The 23379-nt window shown below is 32.7% G+C and overlaps 1 protein-coding gene across 3 annotated transcripts in view; it reads right to left on the bottom strand.

Annotated features, from left to right (window-relative positions):
• The window catches only part of CSMD3 (CUB and Sushi multiple domains 3), a 1188176-nt gene that overhangs the window by 285586 nt on the left and 879211 nt on the right, over window positions 1-23379 (bottom strand). For all 3 annotated transcript variants that reach the window (XM_041769740.1, XM_041769741.1, XM_041769742.1), the window contains 2 exons: window positions 19309-19435; window positions 17065-17267 (listed from right to left, as the gene is read on the bottom strand). In XM_041769740.1, coding sequence (XP_041625674.1) covers window positions 17065-17267; window positions 19309-19435 — 330 coding nt within the window. The remainder of the gene's footprint in view (window positions 1-17064; window positions 17268-19308; window positions 19436-23379) is intronic.

The following is a 23379-nucleotide window of genomic DNA, read 5'->3' as shown; positions in this document are numbered from 1 at the left end:
TCTTCCAATATTGATAGAGATTTTTTGTGAAGTATTTTTGCAATAAACTCAGTCATTAAGGTGTTCTTGAATTGCTCTGTGATGGTTTTCATCCAAACTAAACTATATGTATTGGTTTTACAATATATGGGGAGTGATGTTCTACATAGAAGATTTACATTTAGGATGCTTTTACTGGAAAGAAGTAATATAAATATGGAATGTGCTCTACTTTCAAAGTGAAAAATAGTAATGACATAAAATTACAAGAAAACTTCATTATTTTTTGTTGTTGAAGCTTCTCAAGCACTGAAGTCTGTTTCTGCAAAAAGTGTGAAGCCTCAGACGAACATTCCAAAAATAAAAATTAATGTGTAATAATGTATCGAAATAAGAGCAGTAAATATATCTTAGCTGAATTTGAGGGTAAAAGAGATGTTTTCACTCTATCGTCAGATTTACTGTGCTTAAAGTGGACTCAAGTGGCTAAAATTAATCATTAGATGTCTTCGACATGACAACTAATATATAGTATGTGAAAATACGCATTTGCCTTTGGATCTGGTCAATGTAAAGAAACAGAGGTGGTGAACACCTATTGTTCCTTTTTCTGTCAATAAACAAATTAGGATAATATTCTAAAGCACAATAGAGAATTATGGAGTTAATGAAAGACTGAAGACATTTTTTCCTATTGGAACTTCAATTCTAAAAGCAGTCCGTGAAATACACACAGGAACAATTATTTTGTGTGAATGCCATTGTCCTATTTTCTTTATCTATTCAAAATTTGATCTCCATACTGGCTATACTCTGTGTTTGTTGGCAGACAAAATTATAATAATTTTAGTATCAATCATTCATGTTTTCTGTATTGAATAAAAACTATATCCACTGAAGAAAATAAATAAGTACTTAGGAGCCATCCTGTATCTCCTTGAGATTAGGAATGAAATAATCTCATATAATTAGAATAATTAAAATGGCATTTATATAATACTAGAATTTAATAAGGTGTTAGTCATGTATATAAAAATAGATTGATATTTTTATTTGATATTAATTTTTCTCTTTTGTGGGACATAAAATTCTCAAAATTTATCATTCTTACTTGCTTTTTCTCTTTGTTTAATAATTTTTTTTTAAGATTTTATTTATTTATTTATTCATGAGAGACACAGAGAGAGAGAGATAGGCAGAGAGAGAGGCAGAGGGAGAAGCAGGTTCTATGCAGGGAGCCCGATGCAGGACTTGATCCCGGGACCACGGAATCATGCTCTGAGCCAAAGGCAGATGCTAAACCGCTGAGACACCCAGGCATCCCATGATTTCAAATTTAATTGATGAAATGAACATCTGTAATTTTCTTTCCATTAGGTTGAAGTCTATCATTCATTCCTGATTTTTTCTAACATAAATATGCAAACAGAAATTCCAACAAAGATAAAGGGTCTTAAGAATCCAAAGTCTCACTTGTAAAGATATCATGAAAGGAACATTCTGGAAAAGCATATAATAGGCCACTTATATATAATATAATATCCAAATATTGCTTAGATTTAACTTACAAAGCTTTATAAAATTGATAATAAAAGATAACTGCTCTTGCTTGTTTCCCTCCTATGAAAAGGACTGGCCATTTATATTTTGGTTATTCTAGACTTTGAATTATCAAGTGGCTACCATACCTTGTGCTCCTTATACTAGTTGACTATTCCATAGAAATGATAATACTCACAGGGAAAAAGTATATAACTAGCATATGTGAATAGTTAATATTATTAATATGTAGTATTTTGTGGACACACTCTTTCAAACCCTGCATTATGAGCTGCTTCTCACTTGATTGAAAAAAGTCTGGGTACTACTATTATCCATATTTTCCCAATGAGAAAATGTAGGCTTACAAGGGATAAGAAACTTGCCCAACATCACAGAGTTATTTAGGGTAGTCAAAGTTGGAATGCAGACATGAGAACACACCCAGGGAAATTTCTTAAATAAAAATGATAGAACCTTTGAAATAAAAAATGCTTAGTGTATAGACTGTATTATAAAACTTGAATGATGTGACTACCTAAAATGAAATTTCTAAAATATGTTATTAGCCATTAAGTGTCACTATAAAATCATAAAACTAACTATCCATCTATCATTCTGATGGAGCAGTCCAAAAAACTGCACATTTACAACAGTTGACTTTAAATCTAATTAATATTTTACTAAAAACAATTGCAGCCATCAACATTACTATTTTATCCCTGGGATTCCATTAGCATATACTGTGTCAAACTAAATAAAGTCTGTATATTTAAGAAAGAGATACAGTTAAACATGAAGTACAATTAATTTACAAGAGATTTCAATAAAACAATGACAATAATGATTGCTGTCTCTATTGAGAGCACATATTATCCAAAGCACTAGGCTATAGGCTAACTTCATACTTTTTTTTTCTAAAGATTTTATTTATTTATTCATGAGAGACACACAGAAAGGCAGAGACATGGGCAGAGGGAGAAACAGGCTCCACGCAGGAAGCCAGATGTGGGACTCGATCCTGGGACTGATCCTGGGACTCCAGGATCACTCCCTGAGCCAAAGGCAGACGCTCAACCACTGAGCAACCCAGGTGTCCCTAACTTTATACTCTTAAGCTAAAACACCACATCCTTATAAAGTATTATTATCATGTCCATTTTTAAGTGGGTAAAATGAACCTCATTGATGTTAAATGCTTGCTCTTAGCAGAGTGGAGATTTGAATTCAAGAAACAACAGCGTTTCAACCAGTATAGTATATTGTCTCAGTATGATCCTATGTCATTATTGGATACAACAAAACAAAATCATGTCCTACTAAGGGAACATCTACAGTTGTTTATTGATAAAGGAATTAGATCTAGTTTTAAATGGAAAGGCAGGAATATTGAGCAGCTTATAATTCTTTCTTGCTACACAACAAAATTTCTCGCTACTAATATTTCACCATAAAGGGAAGCAAAAAAGACAGACTCTAGATTCTTTTCATAGGTATTATTGAGACTAATAGAAATTCGATTTAGCCATATATATGCTATATTTAGCTATATATGTGCCAGATAGTAGTCTTTAATTACAATACTAAGGACATTGCCCTCCAATTGTTTTTTTTTTTTCATTCTCTTTCTTCTTCTCATCCTCTCTTTTGCCTGATTTCTTCCCTTATAATTCACTGAATAAGTAGAAGCAATAAGACAGGCAACTCCTCATTTAAGCACCACCAAATCTATCAGTCCAATCATATCTGCTTTCCACTGCTGTTGCCATGGTGAAGGAGCTTTTGCTCTACTGAAGGTCAACCCTAGTTCTTGTGCTGCTGGTATTAAACCCTCTTCTACTCTCAAGACTTTATTCCTAAATATTTCTGATCTCTTCTGAATTACCAGTTCTTCCTTCCTTAATGGTCCATTCCTAATAGCATGTAGACATAACTTCCATTTTCCAATATGAATAAATAAGCAAAACTCTGATTACATCTCCATCCTCTTACAATTATTTTTCCTATTTCTCTCCTTTCTTTAATAAGAAACTTATTAAGCATCTCTCTTGAGGGAGATATCTGTACAACTATTTCCGGTTTCATCATCAGCCTTTTATCGATATAATCACTAAACAGCTCGTTAAATCTATCTGTCAGATCCAGTGGTAACTTCTGTACCTTCTTTTTTCAAAAACTTCTCAGCAGTATGTGCCACAACTGACCAACTTTCCTTCTTCAGGCACGTGTTTTTTTGGCCTCCCAGTCATCAGAATTTACTAATATTCTTTTTGGCTTATTTGCTGTTCCTTTTTCAATATCACCTCTGTCTGTATCTTTTTAACCTGATGACTGAGGGCTAAAATACTCCAGGGATTAATGTTTAATGTTCTGTTCCCTTCTTTGTACAATTTCCTCCAGGATAACTTCATCTGACCCAAGGTTTTAAACACTCTTTCTAGCTTAATGCCTCTCAAATTTGTATATTCAGCCTTGATGTCTCTCCTGAGCTCCAGTCCATGCTATTCAACTGCCTATTTAGCTCATTTACTTGGATATCTAATAGTCCCTTCAAGTTAGAGTGTACAAAACATCTACAAAAGTATAAAAGTATCTCCTAATTTTCAGATTTCCAGAAACTATAAAAAAATTATTAAAATTTTGCCTGTGTATATAATTTTTCCTATGCTATCAATGTCAATACAATCAAATAACACTTCTGTTTAGAAACTAAAAAAAAATTCTCATTTCAAACTTCTAACTAACTAAAGTATCTAGATATGAATACTTTTGTTAGGAATAAATTCACCATAAAAGTTAAAAATCACTGACATAAATAAATTCAACATCAGTAAAAATATAAAGTCTTCTTTTTATTTTATTTTTTTAAAGGTTATTTATTTATTTATTTGTTTATTCATGAGAGACACAGAGAGTGAGAGAGGCAGAGACAGAGGCAGAGAGAGAAGCAGGCTCCATGCAGGGTGCCCGATGCGGGACTCAATCCTGGGACTCGATCCCAGGACTTCAGGATCATTCCCTGGGCTGAAGGCAGGCACTAAACTGCTGAGCCACCCAAAGATCCTCAAGTCTTCTAATTTTTACTCTATCTTTTTATCCTAGTGATTTTGATCTTGCATAGTAGCATTTGATACCTAGTGGTATCAAATGCATTCTCAACATTGTTACAACTCATCCAACTCATCGGTGCTATAAATATACTTCTAACTTCTTTTTTTTTTTACTTCTAACTTCTAATCTTATGTTTGCTTTAATCTAAATGAGAGTATAATTTAATTAGAAACATGTACTTCACCTAATACGTATTTTACAATCCTTACCAGTGCATATATAGATTTCAAGTATAATGTGGATGATAGCTTGAACTATCATTCAGAGGTAATGTCTACGTGACAATCTTAGTGGCCTTGAGAAAATTAATCTTCCAATTTTCTTATTGCATTGTTTTCTATAACAGGGACTATATACAGTAAAATCACTCATAAGTTCCAATGTATCCTTTCTATTCAGAAAATTGACTCTTCGGTATAGACTTGTTTATATCAAAACCTTTCAAAAGAGAAAAACCTAGGACTTCATACTGTTGAATAAGTAATATTATCAGAAGCGGGAAAGTCTCTTCTATGGTAAGAAAGGACATTGATCATATTGCACTTGTTCCCTGAAACTTAGCAGTCTCATCTATACAACTGGCATAGTAGCATTTTACCTGCCTGATTTTGTACCAAATAATATTTTAAAGTCCTCTTCTAACAATTATGTTATATAATTCTATGAAAATATCAATTCTGAAATGAATCATTAAAGACCAATGATATTGTATGTTTTTGCAGTATCAGGAGACTTCAGCAAGGTAATAATCCAGATTTGGTATTCACAAGGCCTTAGATTCATTCATTTCTTCCAGTTTTATTGCCTTATACTTTTGTATTGACTGAGAAATGGCACTATATCTCTACTTCACTATGTATAAGAAAGTAAAGTTGGGTAATGGGAATATTTAACCTGTTAGAAAACTCCATCCAGAGTCAAATTCATCAGAAAATACTTGAAATGCAGATGGTAAACTAGAAGTGGATTTCACCCTGGAGTAGTTTGCCCTTGATTGAGCTCTTCCTTTGTACAAGCCCATCAATTTTATAAAGAATGTTCAACATCATTATTAGGCCTACAGTCTGCCAGCTACTCAGTAATGTGGCTATGGCTATCTTTAGAATTTCATTATGTTTCTAAGGATACACCTAATGATATGGCAAGTCAGGTTAAAGTAGATGGCAGCATGACAGAGATATTGACATCAACCCAGGAAGGAAATGAAGCTTCTAATGCATAGAATGCAAAAAGAACCTCAAAGCCAGTGTTGTCATATATTTCAAAGGATAGAGAAATTTATTTTTTTTAAAAAGAATATTCAATTTTTTTTATCAGATAATTGTTGTGTCCCTACACTAAACCAGGTATTGGTATGCTTGATATTGAAGATATATTCTAACAAGACAATATCTCCCTACCTTCATCGTGGTTTATGCTTCAGTATGAGGATAAAAGTGCGAATAAAATTACTGACACAGGGATGCCTGGGTGGCTCAGTTGTTGAGCGTCTGTCTTCAGCTCAGGTCATGATCCCAGGGTTCTGGAATTGAGTCCTGAATCAGGCTCCCCTCAGTGAGCCTGCTTTGCCTTCTGCCTATGTCTCTGCCTCTCTCTGTGTGTCTCTCATAAATAAATAAATAAAATCTTAAAAAATATTATGGATACAATTTTTGTGGAATCAAACGCATGTTAAGTAGAGAACAAAAAGTAACCTATATAGGAAACTGATTTTATATCTAAAAATTATTTTTTTAAAAAGTTGGACACATATATAAAAATTATAAAAGATTATATAAAAGCCTAATTTGAAATTGAATTCTAATATTAAGGTATCACTAGAATTAATAAGGAAAAAAATCATACAAAAATGGTTTCACATTATTTCTAACTGCCAGTGTACAGTATCAGTGCACTTTTAGGCTTTACATTATTAAAAGATTTCCTACTCAATCAGATTCATTTAACATTTACTAAGTACTAAGTACCAGGTGCAGAACCAATTTCTAGGGATACAAATATTAATATAACATACTTGCTTTTCAAAGGAACATAATCTAAGAGGAACAGTATATGTGTACATAGCTTTAATACAAAAAAAAAGGGCATTAAAATCACGTGATTTTTATCATTCAAACTGAAAAATTCTGGGAATAAAATAAGAAGTTAAAAATAATTTATATAACTTAAAATATGTATTGATGAACAAAATTGGTATTATATTGATGAACATTTCAAAATAGTTATCTATATAGAAACTGCTTTTAAAATAATGTCTAACAAAATGCCATATATCTGTGCACAAAAGAATATATTCTTTATATGAATAATCTAAACATTAAAAATAATGTAATCAAATAATCATTTGTGGTACATGTGCGCATTTTTAATTGGTTTCTTAACGATTATTCAGTGCCTTTTACTCTTTTTTTTTCTAAAGAATGAATATATTCTTATTTTTTTAAGTTAAAGGTTTTTTTTTAAAGATTGTATTTATTATTTATGAGAGACAGAGAGAGAGAGAGGCAGAGACACAAACAGGGGGAGAAGCAGGCTTCATGCAGGGAGCCTGATGTGGGACTCCAACCCAGGACTCCAGGATCACACCCTGGGTAAAGATATTTTCAGTACATTTAAAATTGTTGGCGTGTTCAACTGATGTCTCCTCAGGTCATACTATTTTTACTTAAGAAAGGTTTCTCTTTATAGGTACTGAGTTATCTGGTAAGCTTCAGACTAATTTTTTAAATGGAGGAAAGTTTCAATTTGATTTTTTTTTCATACAGCAAATGTGCATATATTTCAGCTGAAATACTTTCATAGATACTGAATTTTACTTCTTTTCAGATACCTTTCTCTGACAAAATTTTTACAATGTAAAACATGTCAAACAAGTTTTCTTAAATTATGATTTTTTTTTTTTTTTTTTTAAGTAGGCTCCACATCCAGCATGGAACCCAATGCAGGGCTTGAACTCAGAACCCTGAGATCAAGACTTAAGCTGAGATTGAGAATCAGACATATAACAACCTGATTCATCCATGTCCCCCCTTAAATTATGATTTTTAAAATATTCACTTTTCAGCTGTATAATTGTGTTCTTTCCAATTTTATTCCATTCCACAATAAAATATAAATGTAATACAATTAAAAATTAGGTGGTTAAAATTTTCAAATAAGATAGTTTGAACTTTCACAATTTTATAAAAAAAAAACATTTAAAAGTCTTCCTAATGCTAAACTTTGTTGTTAATTGCAATTCACCAAAAACTTCAAAGCTGAAGATCTTTAGCACTCTAATAACTGAATATTTTGATTAAAGATTTTCAAATGATTTAATTAAAACCATATTTAAAGGTTTCATTCTAAAATAATTTATTCATTTTTTGAAGCAGTATCATTGTTGCACACATGCACACAAATGTAATTCAATTATTTCACTGTATATAAGTATATTTATAAATTTTAACATTTTTATTGTGATGAGTAGCATTTGTTTGATCACAGTTATGAATTATATGTACATCACAATCAATTCTCAGTATATTTCTGTTTCTTAACTTTATGGGAGCTTTGTTTTTATCATGAGGTTATCATCAAAACTTGTATTATTATCACAGAACAAATAACTATATTTAATAATTTAAATTTTAAAATCTGAAATTTGTCTTACTTAAAAATATTTAAAAGATAATTATCTGCTTAAAGTTAAAAAAAATATGTACTTGAGTGTTCACATATACAGAAGTGAGATAAATGAAAACAATTGCCCAGAGGACTAAAGGGGAAATGGAAATATACTATTGTAAGTTTCTTTTTTTTTAAGATTTTTATTTATTTATTCATGAGAGAGACAGAGAGAGAGAGAGGGGCAGAGACACAGGCAGAAGGAGAAGCAGGCTCCATGCAGAGAGCCCAATATGGGACTCAATCCTGGGTCTCCAGGATCACACCCTGGGCTGAAGGCAGGTGCTAACCCACTGGGCCACCCTGCCTGCCCCTAAAAAATCCCAATTAAAATTGCATCAAAAAGAATAAAATACCTAGAAATAAACCTAATCAAGAAGGCAAAAGACTCATATTTTAAAAACTACAACACATTAAGGAGAGAGATTGAAAAAGACACAAATAAATGGAAAGATATTCCATGCTCATGGATTGGAATAATTAATATTGTCGAGATGTCCATACTACCCCAAGTAATCTACAAATTCAATGCAATCTGTCTCAAAATTTCAATTGCATTTTTCACAGAAGTAGAACAAATAATCCTAAAATTTGTATGGAATCACAAAGGCCCTACATAGAGTAGCAATCTGAAAAAGAAGAACAAAGCTGAAGCCATCATGCTTCTGGATTTCAAACTGTATTACAAAGCTATCATAATTGAAATCATGTGTTATTGTCATAAAAATAGACACAAAGATCAACGGAACTGAGTAGAGAACTCCGAAATAAGCCTACGTATATACAGTCCATTAATTTACAAGAAAGTAGCCAAGAATATTACATGGGGAAAAGACAGACTCTTTAATAAATGGTATTGGGAAAATTAGCCAAAAACAAGAGAATGAAACTACTTATATTATACAAAAAAAAAAAAGAACACAAAGAATTAAAGACTTGAACCTGCAGCCATAAAACTAGGACCTGAAGCCATAAAACTCTTAGAAGAAAGCACAGGCACTAAACAATTTGACATAGGTCATGGTGATATTTAAAAAATCTGACACCCAAAGTAAAGGAAACAAAAACAAAAATAAACAAGTGAGACTGTATTGAATTAAAGAGCTTCTGCACAGCAAAGGAAACCACTAACAAAATGAAAAGGCAATGTACTAAATGGGAAAAAATATTTGCAAGTCATATATCTGACAGAGGGCTAATATCCAAAATATATAAAGAACTCATACAACTCAGTGGCAAAAAATAACTAAAAAACAAAAACAAATAACAATCTAATTTAAAAATGGGCAGAAGATCCAAAGAGACATTTTTCCAAAGAAGACATATATGCCTAACAGGTAAAGGAAAAGATGCTGAACATCATTAATCAGGAAAATGCAAATTGTAATCACAATGAAATATCATTTCACATCAGTTAGAATGGTTATTATAAAAAAAAAAAACAAGAAACTACAAGTGTTCACAAGGATGTAGTGAAAAGGTAATCTTTGTGTACTGTTGGTGGAAACTATGAAAAACTGTGGAGTTTTTCTCAAAAAATTAAAAATAGATTTTCTATATGATCCAGCATTTCCACTTCTATTTCCTGAAGAAAATGAAAACACTGACTCAAAAATATATATGCATCCCCATGTTCATTGTAGCAGTATTTATAATAACCAAAGCATGGAAACAACCTAAATGTCTATTGTTAAATGAATGGATAAGGAAATTGTGGGGTGTGCAGGTGCATGTGTATGCATGCAAAGGAGTATTATTCAGCTATAAAAAAGGACACAGCTTTGCCATTTGGGACTATAAATCATATGTTATCTCTCTTTCTCTGACTTATTTCAGTTAATATAATGCCCTCAAGGTCCATCCATGTTGTCCCAAGTGGCAAAATTTAATAAAAGAAAACCCTAAGCTTATAGGTACAGAGAATCAATAGGCAATTGGCAGAGGAAGGGGGTTGGGGAAGTGAAGGAATGGGTGAAAGGGATCAAAAGGTTAAAAGAAAGTTAATAGAGGAGAAAAATACGATTGTGGTAAAAAGGAGCAATGAACAGCTGAATCCAATAAAAATAATAATAGACAAAGCCAACCATATGAAAAATTAACATTAGATGTAAATGGCCTACTAATTTAAGAGACTATTACTAAAAAACAGAGATTTTCAGACTTTATAAAGAACTTGAGAATCATGTGCCTCTACTAGAAACCTACTTTAAATATACAGTCACTACCAAGTTAAAAGGATGCTAACTAGTACACCAGTGCTATATGAGTCATAAGATATTTATATGAGTCAAAGTAAATTTCAAGACATGGTAAATTATCAGTGAAAAAGAGGTCTTTCTTAGTAATGAAACTGTCAACTCATTAAGAAGATGCAGCATCTAAAATGTTATGCACTTAATGACATATCTTCATTCTACACAAAGCAAAAATGTGACAGGACAGAAAGAATAAGTAGATGCATCTACAATTGCAACTGGACATTTCAACACTTCTCTTTCATTAGTTGATAAAAAAAAGTAGACAGAAAACCAGTAACGATATTGAACACTTCAAATACAATACTAACCACCAACTATATATAATTGGAATTTACAAAACACTCCACACAATAATGGCAGGTACACATTCTTCTCAAATGCTAGAATTAATACATGATCATGGCTTCAAATGACCATTTAATTATATATTATATTTCAGAATATAAAATTGCCCCTCCACAGCCTATATAATGTTAACATTATACACGAGGCAATAAAGTCTCATGTAATTCAGTATTATACTACTTTTGGGTTAAGACAAAAATAATCAATCTGCATATTATTTCCTCTGTAAAATTTTTTTGCCACTTATCAAAACACGTTTTATTGAAATGAGATTACATGGAACTCTCAGTTTCTTTAAAAAAAAAATGTGTTTCTCTGGGAAGCTTGGGTGGCTCAGCAGTTGAGCATCTGCATTCGGCTCAGGGCATGATCCCAGGGTCCTGGGATCGAGTCCCGCATTGGGCTCCCTGCAGGGAGCCTTCTACCTCTGTCTATGTCTCTGTCTCTCTCTGTGTCTCTCATGAATAAATTAAAAAATAAAAGATAAATAAAAATAAAAAATATGTTTCTGTATATACTTTTGATTTACAAATATCAATAAAAATATTCTAGATTCTTCCCTGCTGTCTTTTGAGGGCCCAGTTTCAACTTTTTCAAAGGTTAGTTTATCTTATCTTTGTGGATCTCAGGATCCTTTGGCCTTTTGGATGGTGAATATTCACTACATACATTTTCATTAAACATGTACTTTTTAAAATCACTCCTGCTATAAATGTCTATTGTAATAAAATTAAAAAAAATATTTCTATGATAAAATAAATAGTTGTGAATTGACCCCACAAAATAAATAACAAAAACACTCCTGGAAAGAACATGCAGACTATATACCTTAGCTTTGCAGCACATCTCCTGAGACTCTATTTTTGCGCATATGTCAAGAACACATTTTTTCTGTTAATCCTGCCAATTCATGTCCTGACAGCTTTATGGATCTTTCAAACCACAGCAAGACTATGACATAACTTGCTGTTATACAAAACAGCTTTCAGGGCAATAGCATCAAATGCTTCTCCCACTACGTTCCAATATCAGAATAAGTTAGATGTTCATATCTGAGAATATTTGATTTACCTACAAGTGCCCTATAAATTCTCCTTGAAAGGGAAGTGTGAATTACCTGGCATATGGAAAAGATTAGAAAATGGAGGTAGGTTATCAGTATTTGTTTTTCAAATTTAATCATGCATAATAATTACTCTGAGCCCTATGAACATATCTCACACATGACTAGATGAGATCAAACACAAAATAGAGGTCTAATAAATACACCTTGGGTATTTTAACAGAATAGTAGCCTACTACTATAGAGTACTGGCCTATATTGGCCCAAATAATGATACTTTGCTAAAAAAGAAAATACAGATCCAAGCCCCCAACCAGTCAGGATGCTAGGACAACGTGCATAAACTCAGACTGTTCTGGGTAAACTAGACCATATGGCAGTACAGATGTGGAAATGACTAATTCTGCCTAGGAGTTCATCAGTACCAGACATTATCATTTGTCCTGGACCTTGGAAAATGCCTAAGAATTTATAGATCTTTGAATGTGGACCTACCTATTTCAGGAATATGGAAGAGAAGCAGATGAAAAGACATTGTCCTATCAGGAAAGTATAGTTAGAGAACTGGATGTATATAAATGAGTAGTGAAGGATGAAGCTGGCAGGCAGTTTGACTGTAAATTGTGGAGGCTTTAGATGTAATTCCAAAGTTTTGAACTTCAGACTGTGTGCCCATTAAAAAAAAAAATTGAAATGGAGGGGTGATATCTGACTTGTATTTTAAAAACATCAGTCAGGTGGAAATTTGGAGAAAAGTCTGCTGGAGGGATAATGAAGTGAGTGGCTAGTTGACTGTCACAGTAGCGCAGGCAGTGATAATGAGGATGAGAACAAAGACAGGGGCACCATGCCGTCTTTGGAGGCTGGGAGACATCAACCTCTCCTGGCTAAGGGATCCATTTCCTCGAGAATTTTCAACTGTATAAGCTATGGGCCTTCGTATTCTGTATTACCCAGCAGGGGCAGATCCTTAACAGAGAGGTCAGAGAGTGAAGAGCACAGAAAATGCTCTGTCAAAATCAACTATCCTGTGGGCAAATGACAGCATGACACCCCGAAGATGCCTTCCCTGTGGAACTAAAGTGGGACAAGAGAGGCAGATTACACATTTAAGCAGGGGATATAAGGCTGACTGCTGAGAACCAAGGACAGCACATAGGACGGCAGGAGGCGGCGGCAGACTTAAGTAGCTCTGATTACGCAAAAGTGCCTTGCAGACTAGAACACCCAGAGCCAACGTGACATACTTTACAAATAAAGAACAGATCATGAAATGGAAGGCCTGTGGCTGCTGACAGTGGCTTAATGATGATTATAAAGCTGGTATGTGAGCTACATTTCAGTTAAATTCATTTGTCCCAAGTCCAGTGAAATACATTTCATTGGTTGAATTTTGCTGCTGAAGATTCTTCTGCCAGTATTGCCTGATTTGTTTCTCTTTTTAAAATCCATTGTCTGACACTCACTAAACAACAGCAACTTTGCTCAACAGAGGACTGGGCATTGGGTGGGGGGGTCCGGGGGGGTGGGACAGAATACAAGTCTGATTTAATTAAAATGATACATCCTGATTTGGTAACGACTGTCCCGGTTTATGCTTGTCAGCCAGCTTAATTTTAAACAGTGTCTTCTTGCACTCCCAACAATTACCTAAGATTTGAACAATAAATTATATGATTGTCCTAAAGAGAAAATTTGTTCTTTTAGAGACATTAGGGAGACAAAGGTACTCACAATACATCAGGGGAGCAAAGATCACATACTTAAAACATCTTCAGAACAATGAATTATAAACTATTCTCATCTTCAGGAAAAATTACAGCAAGTGCTTGGGGCATGGGTTGGAATATGTTTTAGAAAAGGAGGTCAGAAAATGTTTTATAAAAAGAAGTCTGGGTGCTGAGTCTGGAAGTATGAGCAAGATTTAAACAAAAGGAGCAGCAAAACGCTTAAAGTGAAAATGATTTTCACAGAAGGCAGCACGGGGTGTGTGTGTGTGAGTGTGTGAGTATGTGTGCGTATTTATGAAACTAAGAAGATCTGCCTGAGTGAAAGGCAAAATGCATTTGAGAAATAATTACAGGTAAATATGCTTAACAATTGGTCCTTAATAGACTCTCCTACAGTAAATGAGCAAATGAATGAATAGGTAACATGGTTCAAATTTATATAGGGAAGAAGATGTTCTGTAAGCCACTAAAGCAGCAAACTCTGCCCTGCAAGCCAAATTTTACCTACAGCAGTGTTTTACTGGCCTATAGTCCATTAACATTTTTTTAAAGACAGTTTACTTTGAAACTTAGATGACTTTATGTAAAACTCCTTATTTCAAGTTCCATTTTAAAAGTAGCTTGTCTTCGGGTGCCTGCGTGGCTCAGCTGGTGAAGCGGCCTGACTTTTGATTTCAGCTCAGGTCATGATCTTAGGGTCCTGAGGTTGAGCCCCACAAAATGTCTTGGAGCTCTGTGCTCTGCAGGGAGTCTGGTTAGGGATTTTTCTCTCCTCTTTACTACCCCCACCCCCTCAAGTAAATAAATAAATGTTATTTTAAAAAATAAGTAAAAAAATAAAATAAAATAAAAGTAGGCTGTCTTCCTATAGCCAGAGGGGGCAATGGTCCCTTCTAAATGGTCATGCATGCACTCCAGTGTTCCTTCATCCTTGTCACTGCTTTGCTGGCGTTAAGATGTGGCATTTGGGAGCATGATCAGAAATACAATCTGATTAAATTGCAGAACTTCATTGTAACTAACAATTCGTAACTAAAAGCCTTCTATTTCCTCTCATATTTATACGTGTGTCTAAATAATGACAGCATAATAATGGCCACAACTACCAAGATTTACTAGGTACCAGGCACAAGCCAAAAGTTCTGTGCAGCCAATGTGCATTTGAGCCACAGCTCCAGGCATCTGTTAGTACAATGACCTTAAACAAATTAACTCATTTTCTGAACCTTTCTGCATTTATGTGGGAAATGAGAATGACCCTACATAAATCATATGGCTTTTGTGAGGATTAAATGAGATTATGTATATAAAGCACTTGACATGTTTTCTGGCACACCAAGAAAGATTTCATTCATATTAAAGGGTATTTTTGATTTTGAAATCTGGACACTTGAAAAGCCATGTAAAAATGAGTAACAGAAGATATCCATACAAGAGACTAATTTTCATTGAATGATGCTTTTCATAATATAACATATCCACCCTCAAAGTAATTTTACTTCAATGGATAGGTTTTTATTCTCAGATCACCAGTACAAATTTCTATGCATCTTAAAAAATTATGAAGGCAGATTTATTAAAGTTTTGGTATGATGCATATTGTTTCTTTAAATGCCCTATAAATACAATAAATATTAAAAAAGCATTACTAATTTCACTGACAAATCTGCATTAAAAATTCCTGGAAACATATGTAAAACAGCCTGTATCTATTAAGCAGATGAACTTGTCATTCACAAACACTAGCTTTAAATGCAATTTTTCACGTGAATGAAGTCTGACAATGAATCACAATAACCACTTAAATATAAAATATTATATGTTACTAATTTAAGGTAAAGGAAAGGGGAACTGTTAGTTGCCCAACTGTAATTAGAAAGAATTGAAGTTGAACAGCAATCACTGACAAACTGTTCCTATATTCATATAAAGAAAAATAAAAAGTAAAAAATAGAAGATATAAATATGAATAATATTTAACTGGTGTTTCAGAATTAGAAGCCATTTATGTTCACCAGTTACATGGTAATTTCATTTTTCATCCTTTTTTCTTTTTCTCATAAGATAAAGTATAAATTTATAGATATTGGCTCTTCTGTACTGATTTACACCTCTCACACAAGATTGATTTACAAAGTACAAAACAATGCACTTATGTTAGTCAAATATGTCAAAGAACTCTGTGCCATGAACCAAAAGTCCATCAAAATGTTTAATTTTATTAACCAGATCTTTACCTAAAAGAAATATATTTTGTGGACAGTAATTTCAAAAGTTCCTTATGGTTTTGTTTTGTTTTTGTTTTTGTTTTTTTTCAAAGGATTTCAATTTTACATTTACTCGTATAGTAATAATAGTTCACTGAGCTATATACTTAATACCAAATACTGTGCACACATGATCATGTTAAATTCTAATAACGTATTATGAGATAAGCATTATTATACCTAAGTGAATTAGAAAACTCAGCCTCAGATGATGAGATCAGGTACCCAAATTCAGTAGTTAGTAAGGAGCCAGGACTTGAATTCAGGAATACCGGTTTGCATGCTTTCCATAGATGATCTTAGAAATTTGTACAAGTTTCTGTTAATAGGTTTTTTTTTTTTTTTAAAGACTATACAATTAGAAAATCCATTAGATAATTTTCTCAAGGAGGCAATGTATATTGGCAATAAAAGTAAAAATGTAACGATTAAAATTTTTAAGTTTTTATTCATTTTCTCCAGTCACTAAGCAAAAATCCCTTTTATAAAACAACATATATTTAGCCACTTAGCAGTGCCATAGAAAGAAAAAAAAAGGGGGGGGAATACCGTGAACACTGATAATTACTTACGATGAATGACATTTCATTGTTATAGGAAGTCTTTAATTTAAAAGTAGATCTAAAATATTTTGTCAAAGATATCTGGGAATATATAATTAAGGTCTTTAAAAGAAGAGAAACAAAATTAGTAAAAATATAGGATTGCTTTTTTTTTGTAATGGCAAGTATTCATTTTCTTTCTTATCTACAAAAATTTCACATTTTGCAATACACAGTTTCATGGTAAATCAAAATTACAAGCTTTTTTTTTTTAATTACAAGCTTTTTTAATGTAATCATTTCATTTGCTGAATTATTTGAACACCACCTATACTTTAAAAAAAAATGTTTGGCCAGTAGAGAGGTCTCAACAATTAAACAATTCCAAGTTAATTACATTCTTTTGTCCAAGTATATTTTACCTTAACTGAAAATGAAGGAAGACCAGAAATAAGAATATTTAGGATCATTAAAATCTTAAAATTAAAGCTTTGGGCAGTAACGTTAAATTACTATTTGAATAGCATTATTTTTGTGCATTCAAGAAATAAAAAAATAACTCACTTGAAAACTGAATTGCAAATCCAGATTTGCTGATATAAAAATCTGTGTCAAACTGGATGGTTACTATGTTGAGAGTGCTATGGATTCCTTCAGGAATAAGAGATCCACTAATTTCCTTTAGGAGCATCTCATTTTCTGGTGGGCCATCCCAAACTCGAAGTATATCATGTGATGCTTCCGTATCAAAAGCAAGAAACTGTAGGCTGTGGGAGAACCACATTTCTCTGTTTGATTATTTTAAAAATAGATTCAGTTTAAAAAAAATAAAAATAAAAGTAAACATGGATTCAGTTTTAAATAAAGAATATAACAAATATATGTCTTTGATTTTATTAGATATTTTCATTCTATCAGATAAAAAATGAACTATGTAAACAGCACATATAAACTTAATACATATTTTTTGAACAGTATAATTTGGTTTTCTAAAATATGATTGAAAGTACTATTATTTCACCTTTGCAAATTACAGAAACTTCAGATATACATTCTTTTCTGTGTTCATGAGTTTTAACTGTGGCCACATTAGGTGACACTTATGGAATACACACCAGGCACTGATGGAGGATCTAGTACAAGTCAGGCACTGCAAAATGCATTACATGTATTTTCTTTGTTAAATTGTTACAATGACCCAGTGAAGCAGGGAGGTATTTTATCTAAAATCTATAAGCGTGGTGAATGGAGTTGAGACAGATTAAATAAAATTGCCCATAAGGTAGCAAAGTCATGAATTGAACTTAAGTTTTCTGACATCATAGTATGTATTTTTACCAACATTTCAAGTTTGTTTATCAGAATCAAAATGAACTTTATTCCAGGAAAGCAAGAATTAGTTCATATTAAAAAAATCAATCAATGCATTTCATCACAATGATAGGTTTAAGGAAAATAAATTATACGAACATCTCAAGATATACAGAAAAAGTATTTCTAAAAAATTCAACATTATAATTACACCCAGTCATCTAAAAGGGAAGTTTCTTAATGTGAAATAAAAAGTAATGTCTACCCAACACTACCCCTCTCAAATGTAGAAAAAAACAAACAAAGAAACTGTTTCATGTTAAATCAGCTTTATATCTAATCTAGACAAAATTAGTGTTTGATATTTTTTGTGGCCAATGCCAAAAATTAGAAATCCAATTATTATAACATGCTCAATTCTCTCTACATATATCACATTCATCTTTGATATGTGAATAGTTATCGCTTTAAATTGGTGTTGCAATTTAATATCAAATATTGTTCTGTAATTTAAAAAAAATCCAGAATTCTATTGACTTTAACATTTTCAATTTTGCTAATTCTAATACTAAATAAAACAATGTATGATCTATGCTAAAGAAAAACAGTCTGAGGACTGATCTGGGGTAGGCTATTTTGAGTCCCGCAAATTCCCTTGCAAAAGTTATATACCAGTTCATACTGAACAATTCATGGAGTGTACCTTTTAGCATGTTATATGAAGAATAATATTTGTTTTCTATAACCACCTTCATCACCCAGAAACCTGTCTGAAATTTCGTTATATAAAACAGCAATTCTTAAAGTCATTGTTTTGGGAGTGATAATACACCAATTAGCTCAGATTTGTCCCAAGAGGAGGCTTTACTTGTTCATTTATTAATCTGCTCCCAGTCATAACCATAATAGTTAAACTAGGACTTAGAGAATATGGTAGCCTTGGAAATCTGACTGGTGTTGTTTTGGGAGGTGATGGTTCTCCTTTCATCTAAGGGCTGATAATGTGAAGAACTGTGAGCCACCTAACTAAACTCAGCAGGAAAGGGGCAGAGAGCTTATGCTCCAGAGATATGCCTAAAGCCAGGGAGACAGAGTATTATTGATTCCCCTTCTACCCTTATTTCTTCCAAATGTTCATGAAGCTGATCTTACAATAGTAGCCTGCACAACTTTGTATTCTGAGCAAAACGGTGGACTTGGCATCTTGAATCATGAAGAATTGAAAGATTAAAGTCTCAAGCATAAAAAAATTCCTAATCTCTGTGGTCTATTAAAACTGCGAAAAGCTTCCCTCTAGGGCTTATATGAGCTATGATGGTGACCCATAAACAAGAAAGCATGCTTCTGGATACTTTTCAAACTTTAAACAGATGAAAATCATATTCTTCATTGCCAAGGCTAAAAACATTGAAAAATCTTGATGCTTGATGTTATATATTGACACTGATCAGAAATTTCAGATTCCCTAGTGATTTTGAGAAGACAAAATCCATTTACCTGACAATGTTTCCTGGATCTACCTCAATCATCCACATGCAACGCAGATTATTGTCATATGGGAAGGGATAACCAGGAGATAAGATTCTTCCCGACGATTCTCCTTTAAAACGACCTCCACATTCAGCTATAGAAAAATAATTAGAAGTTAAGTCATGATTTAATGCCGATCTTTTTGCAAAGCAATTGACGAATTTCTCATATATCTATATTTGCACCTTACGGAAAATAAGAACTGATCATCCCTCATCTTAAGACATTTGTACATATTTTCTCAGATTAATGTATTAATGTATTGATCGAAGCAAAAATATATTATACAATAAAGCAAAGTCTCAAGTTAGGTCACATAAAAGATATAGTAAAATTAACCTAATTACGGAATAAAAAAAAGACATACTCAAACTTTAGGCATTCAAAGATTTTAAGATGTGTTATTAAATAATGATAATTTGAAAAGGGGAAACAGATGGCAAGCTGCTCACTGCTCCTTGGTTGTGGTCTGAATAATTCATCATCTTGCTACCCCACCTCTGAGAAAAACTAATCTTTACTGCAGTCCCTCAGGCCTTCTAAATTTCATTGTCCTTTTATTCCCCTTTAAATCACTCTAAACTCTTTCCCTTTTAACCTCCCAAAAGTCAAAGTGGCATTTTTATTAGATTTCTCACTTCAGTAAAATCTAGTTTAGTTTTCTTTAATGGGCTCCTAAATTTTATAAAACTCATCAAATTAAAAATGTTAAGTATTGTCATACAATATATATATTTTTTAATCTTTTGGAGGATTTCCTTTCCATTTCAATGCTATTTTATACATTGGGATGTTTGTAGAGGTTTTACGTCAGTAAAGAGATCATCTAGAAAGAGATCTCTGTATTGAAGACAAGAGAAACTGTGCTGCAGTTGGCATACTGTCCTACATCTTTAAACCCTAGAAACAAAAATAATGCTCTGTTAACACATAATACATTTGAAATTTCTCCAGATTATTTCCTACAAAAACAAAAACAAAACATTTTACTTTTTGCTTAAATATATGAAGGTGCTTCTTTTTTTTTTATTTTTTAAGATTCTATTTATTTATTCATAAGAGACGCAGAGAGAGAGAGAGAGAGAGAGAGAGAGAGAGAGAGAGGCAGAGACACAGGCAGAGGGAGAAGCAGGCTCCATGCAGGAAGCCTGACCTGGGACTCGATCCTAGGTCTCCAGGATCATATCCTGGACTGAAGGCAGTCGCTAAACCGCTGAGACACCCAGACTGCTCTGAAGGTGCTTCTATATTGTTTTTCTTGTACTCTGTACTCTTTCTATCTTACATCCAATGGCTGAATTAAGCTTCTTGGGGTGCTTTGTTTTGTTTTGTTTTTATTATTGGAGCAAAGACAGTCAATGACATACTTTGAGCATTTGGAAGAGACCTAATAACAACTGAATGTAATGGTTCAAATGTATAGGCACTATTAACATAGACAAATTTATTTCAAAGATTTTTTTACATATTATATTTCACTCCATTCTAATGATTAATGTGTCAACGTGGTTAGGCTGTAGGACCCAGTTATACAATCAAACACTAATGTGGGTATTGATGTGGAAGTATTTATAGATGTGGTTAACATCTACAATTAGTTGAATTTAGTAAAATAAATTATCCTTTGGTAATATGGGTAGGCTTCATCTAGTCATTTGGAAGGCCTTAAGAGCAAAAACTGAGTTTTCTAAGAAAAAAGAAATTCTCCTTCAAAATTGCAACATTGACATCTGCCTGAGTTTCCACCCTTTTGACTTTCCCTATGGATTTTGGACTTGTCAGTTCCCACAACATCAGAATCAAATCCTTAAAATAAATAAATCCCTTAGATCAATCAATCAATCAATTGATCTAGATTTAGATATTCTACTGATCCTATTTCACTGGTGAATGTTGACAGATACACAGAGTCATAGAGGACTAAGCAATTTTTTTTTGTATTGCAACATTAATTTATAATAACAAATTTGTTATTTTTAATATAAATAATAAAATATCAATATTTGAGATGTCTCTATCCCTTGTTTAGATATTTCTCATTTTTTAACAAAAATTTTGTTGGATAACCTTACACTATGTAACTAAGTTTTTACATAATTTCTTTAGAACTTATCACTATTATGGTATACATTTACTAGGAGAACAGATTTGATATTTCATTTCTCCAGACTAATTTTTAATCAGTTAAAGGTCAAACTGGAGTTTTGTGTACTGTGTTGTACCTTGAATTTAAACATTATCTTTTTCTCCATACTTCTTTTCTACAAATTTTACCTGGCATTTTGACTTCAAATGAACCAGTGAGATATGCCATAGCTCTAGAGTTCATATTCTAACAGAAGTCTTATGTTTGCAATATAAAAATGAAATATTGTTTAAAGAAGATATATAGGTTAAATCCTCCTGGCCATGATGTTTCAAAAATTATTTGAACCATGTATAAGCTTCAAAAACATAATTACCTAGAGATAATCCATATAATAGAGAAAAAGTTTCTTATTTGAGAAAGGCAAATATATAGCCAGAATAGATATTTAAGGTTAGTGAGCACAAAAAATTATGATCTTACGCCACGTGGCAAAGTTATTAATTGTTGCCAGTAGAGAACACCATCTAAAATAGAATTTCATTTTCTGTTATCATGGAAATCATCAGTGTGACACATCATGTATCCAACTGTTTTCAGCTGTTATTCCTTACAATCCGTCATTAAACATAGAAAAAAAAAGTTTACCTTTCTCATGAAGCCTTGAGCAGTATCAAGTCACTAAGCTGTTTGTTTGTTTTTTTTTAACGCTTTATTTATTTATTTTAGAGAGAAAGAGAGAGGGAGTGGTGAAGTGGGTCAGAGGGAGAGGGAGAGAGAAACTGTAAGCGAACTCTGAGCCAAGCCCTCAGAGGGCTGGATCTCAAGATCCTGAGACCACAGACCTGAGCTGAAACCAAGAGTCAGATGCTCAACCTCTTGTGCCAGGCAGATGCCCTGAAATCCCTTAAGTTTTGACTTTGAAAAAAAAAAAAAAAAGTTTTGACTTTGGAGATTTGTAAATATAAAGTGCATTGTTTGGTTATGAACAGAATTAAAATCTTCTGATCACAAGCCAAATGTCCTTTTGTTTACATAAAATCTTTTAAAAAGAAAAATGTTTTTAGCTTGGTTCAACATATATAGAAAATATATAATTTTTAACATAAATTGCTTTGTGATTTTAAGGACAGCATAGAAAATCAGGATTACAAGTTTATAGTTTTGTGCAATTGCAGTCCTTATTGCTTTTCTAAATATACTTCATATTCACATCAAAGAATACAACCTTAGAAAGAATTAATCAGTACTACATTTTTCTCATAACTAATGCCAATGGGCTGACCGTTGGTCATATTCCAGAATCCCAAGCTTTGCCAATTTAGGTTGATTATTATTTCAGATATTACTTTCCTAATCTATCTAAAATCAGATGCCATCTGAAAAGAAAGGCCTATGATTGCATTTTGGTTACATAAAAACATGTTTGCTTCCTATGTGAACCAATGTTTCAATAAACCAAAAGAGGTCTTGTGGCATCAAAAACACCATGCAATTATTTGCAAGGCCTTTAATTACTGGAATTTCCTTTTTTTTTTTTTTTTTTTTTTTTTACTTGCTTTCTAGCAAGTTTTGTGGAAATTCCTATGTTAATCATATCAACTAACAAAGACAGAAATTTGGAACGTTTAAGTTTGGAACTTGGAACATGTTAATTTCCAAACACATCAATTTATATGCATTAAGGATGTGCAATATTTAGATATCATTTATACTTAATAAAGTGGTTACTTTTTTATGTTTAGTACAATTTTATGCATATGGGCCTAATGCAGAAAGGATTTGTGCCTCCATCAATATCAAGAAATAAGAATGGCTAAAGAGTAGCTGCACATTTGTTACCTATTAAGGAGTCAGTGTTTTGTTAAAATGTTTTCTTCTGGTCCAATATTCCAGCCTGACACCTATTTGATCTTTCCAGCAGGAAAAGAAAACAGAACAATCCCTCCCCC

The sequence above is a fragment of the Vulpes lagopus genome, chromosome 9 (assembly GCF_018345385.1).
Source record: "Vulpes lagopus strain Blue_001 chromosome 9, ASM1834538v1, whole genome shotgun sequence".
In the NCBI taxonomy this organism is placed as follows: domain Eukaryota; kingdom Metazoa; phylum Chordata; class Mammalia; order Carnivora; family Canidae; genus Vulpes; species Vulpes lagopus.
This window is presented reverse-complemented; position numbering and strand designations above follow the sequence as displayed.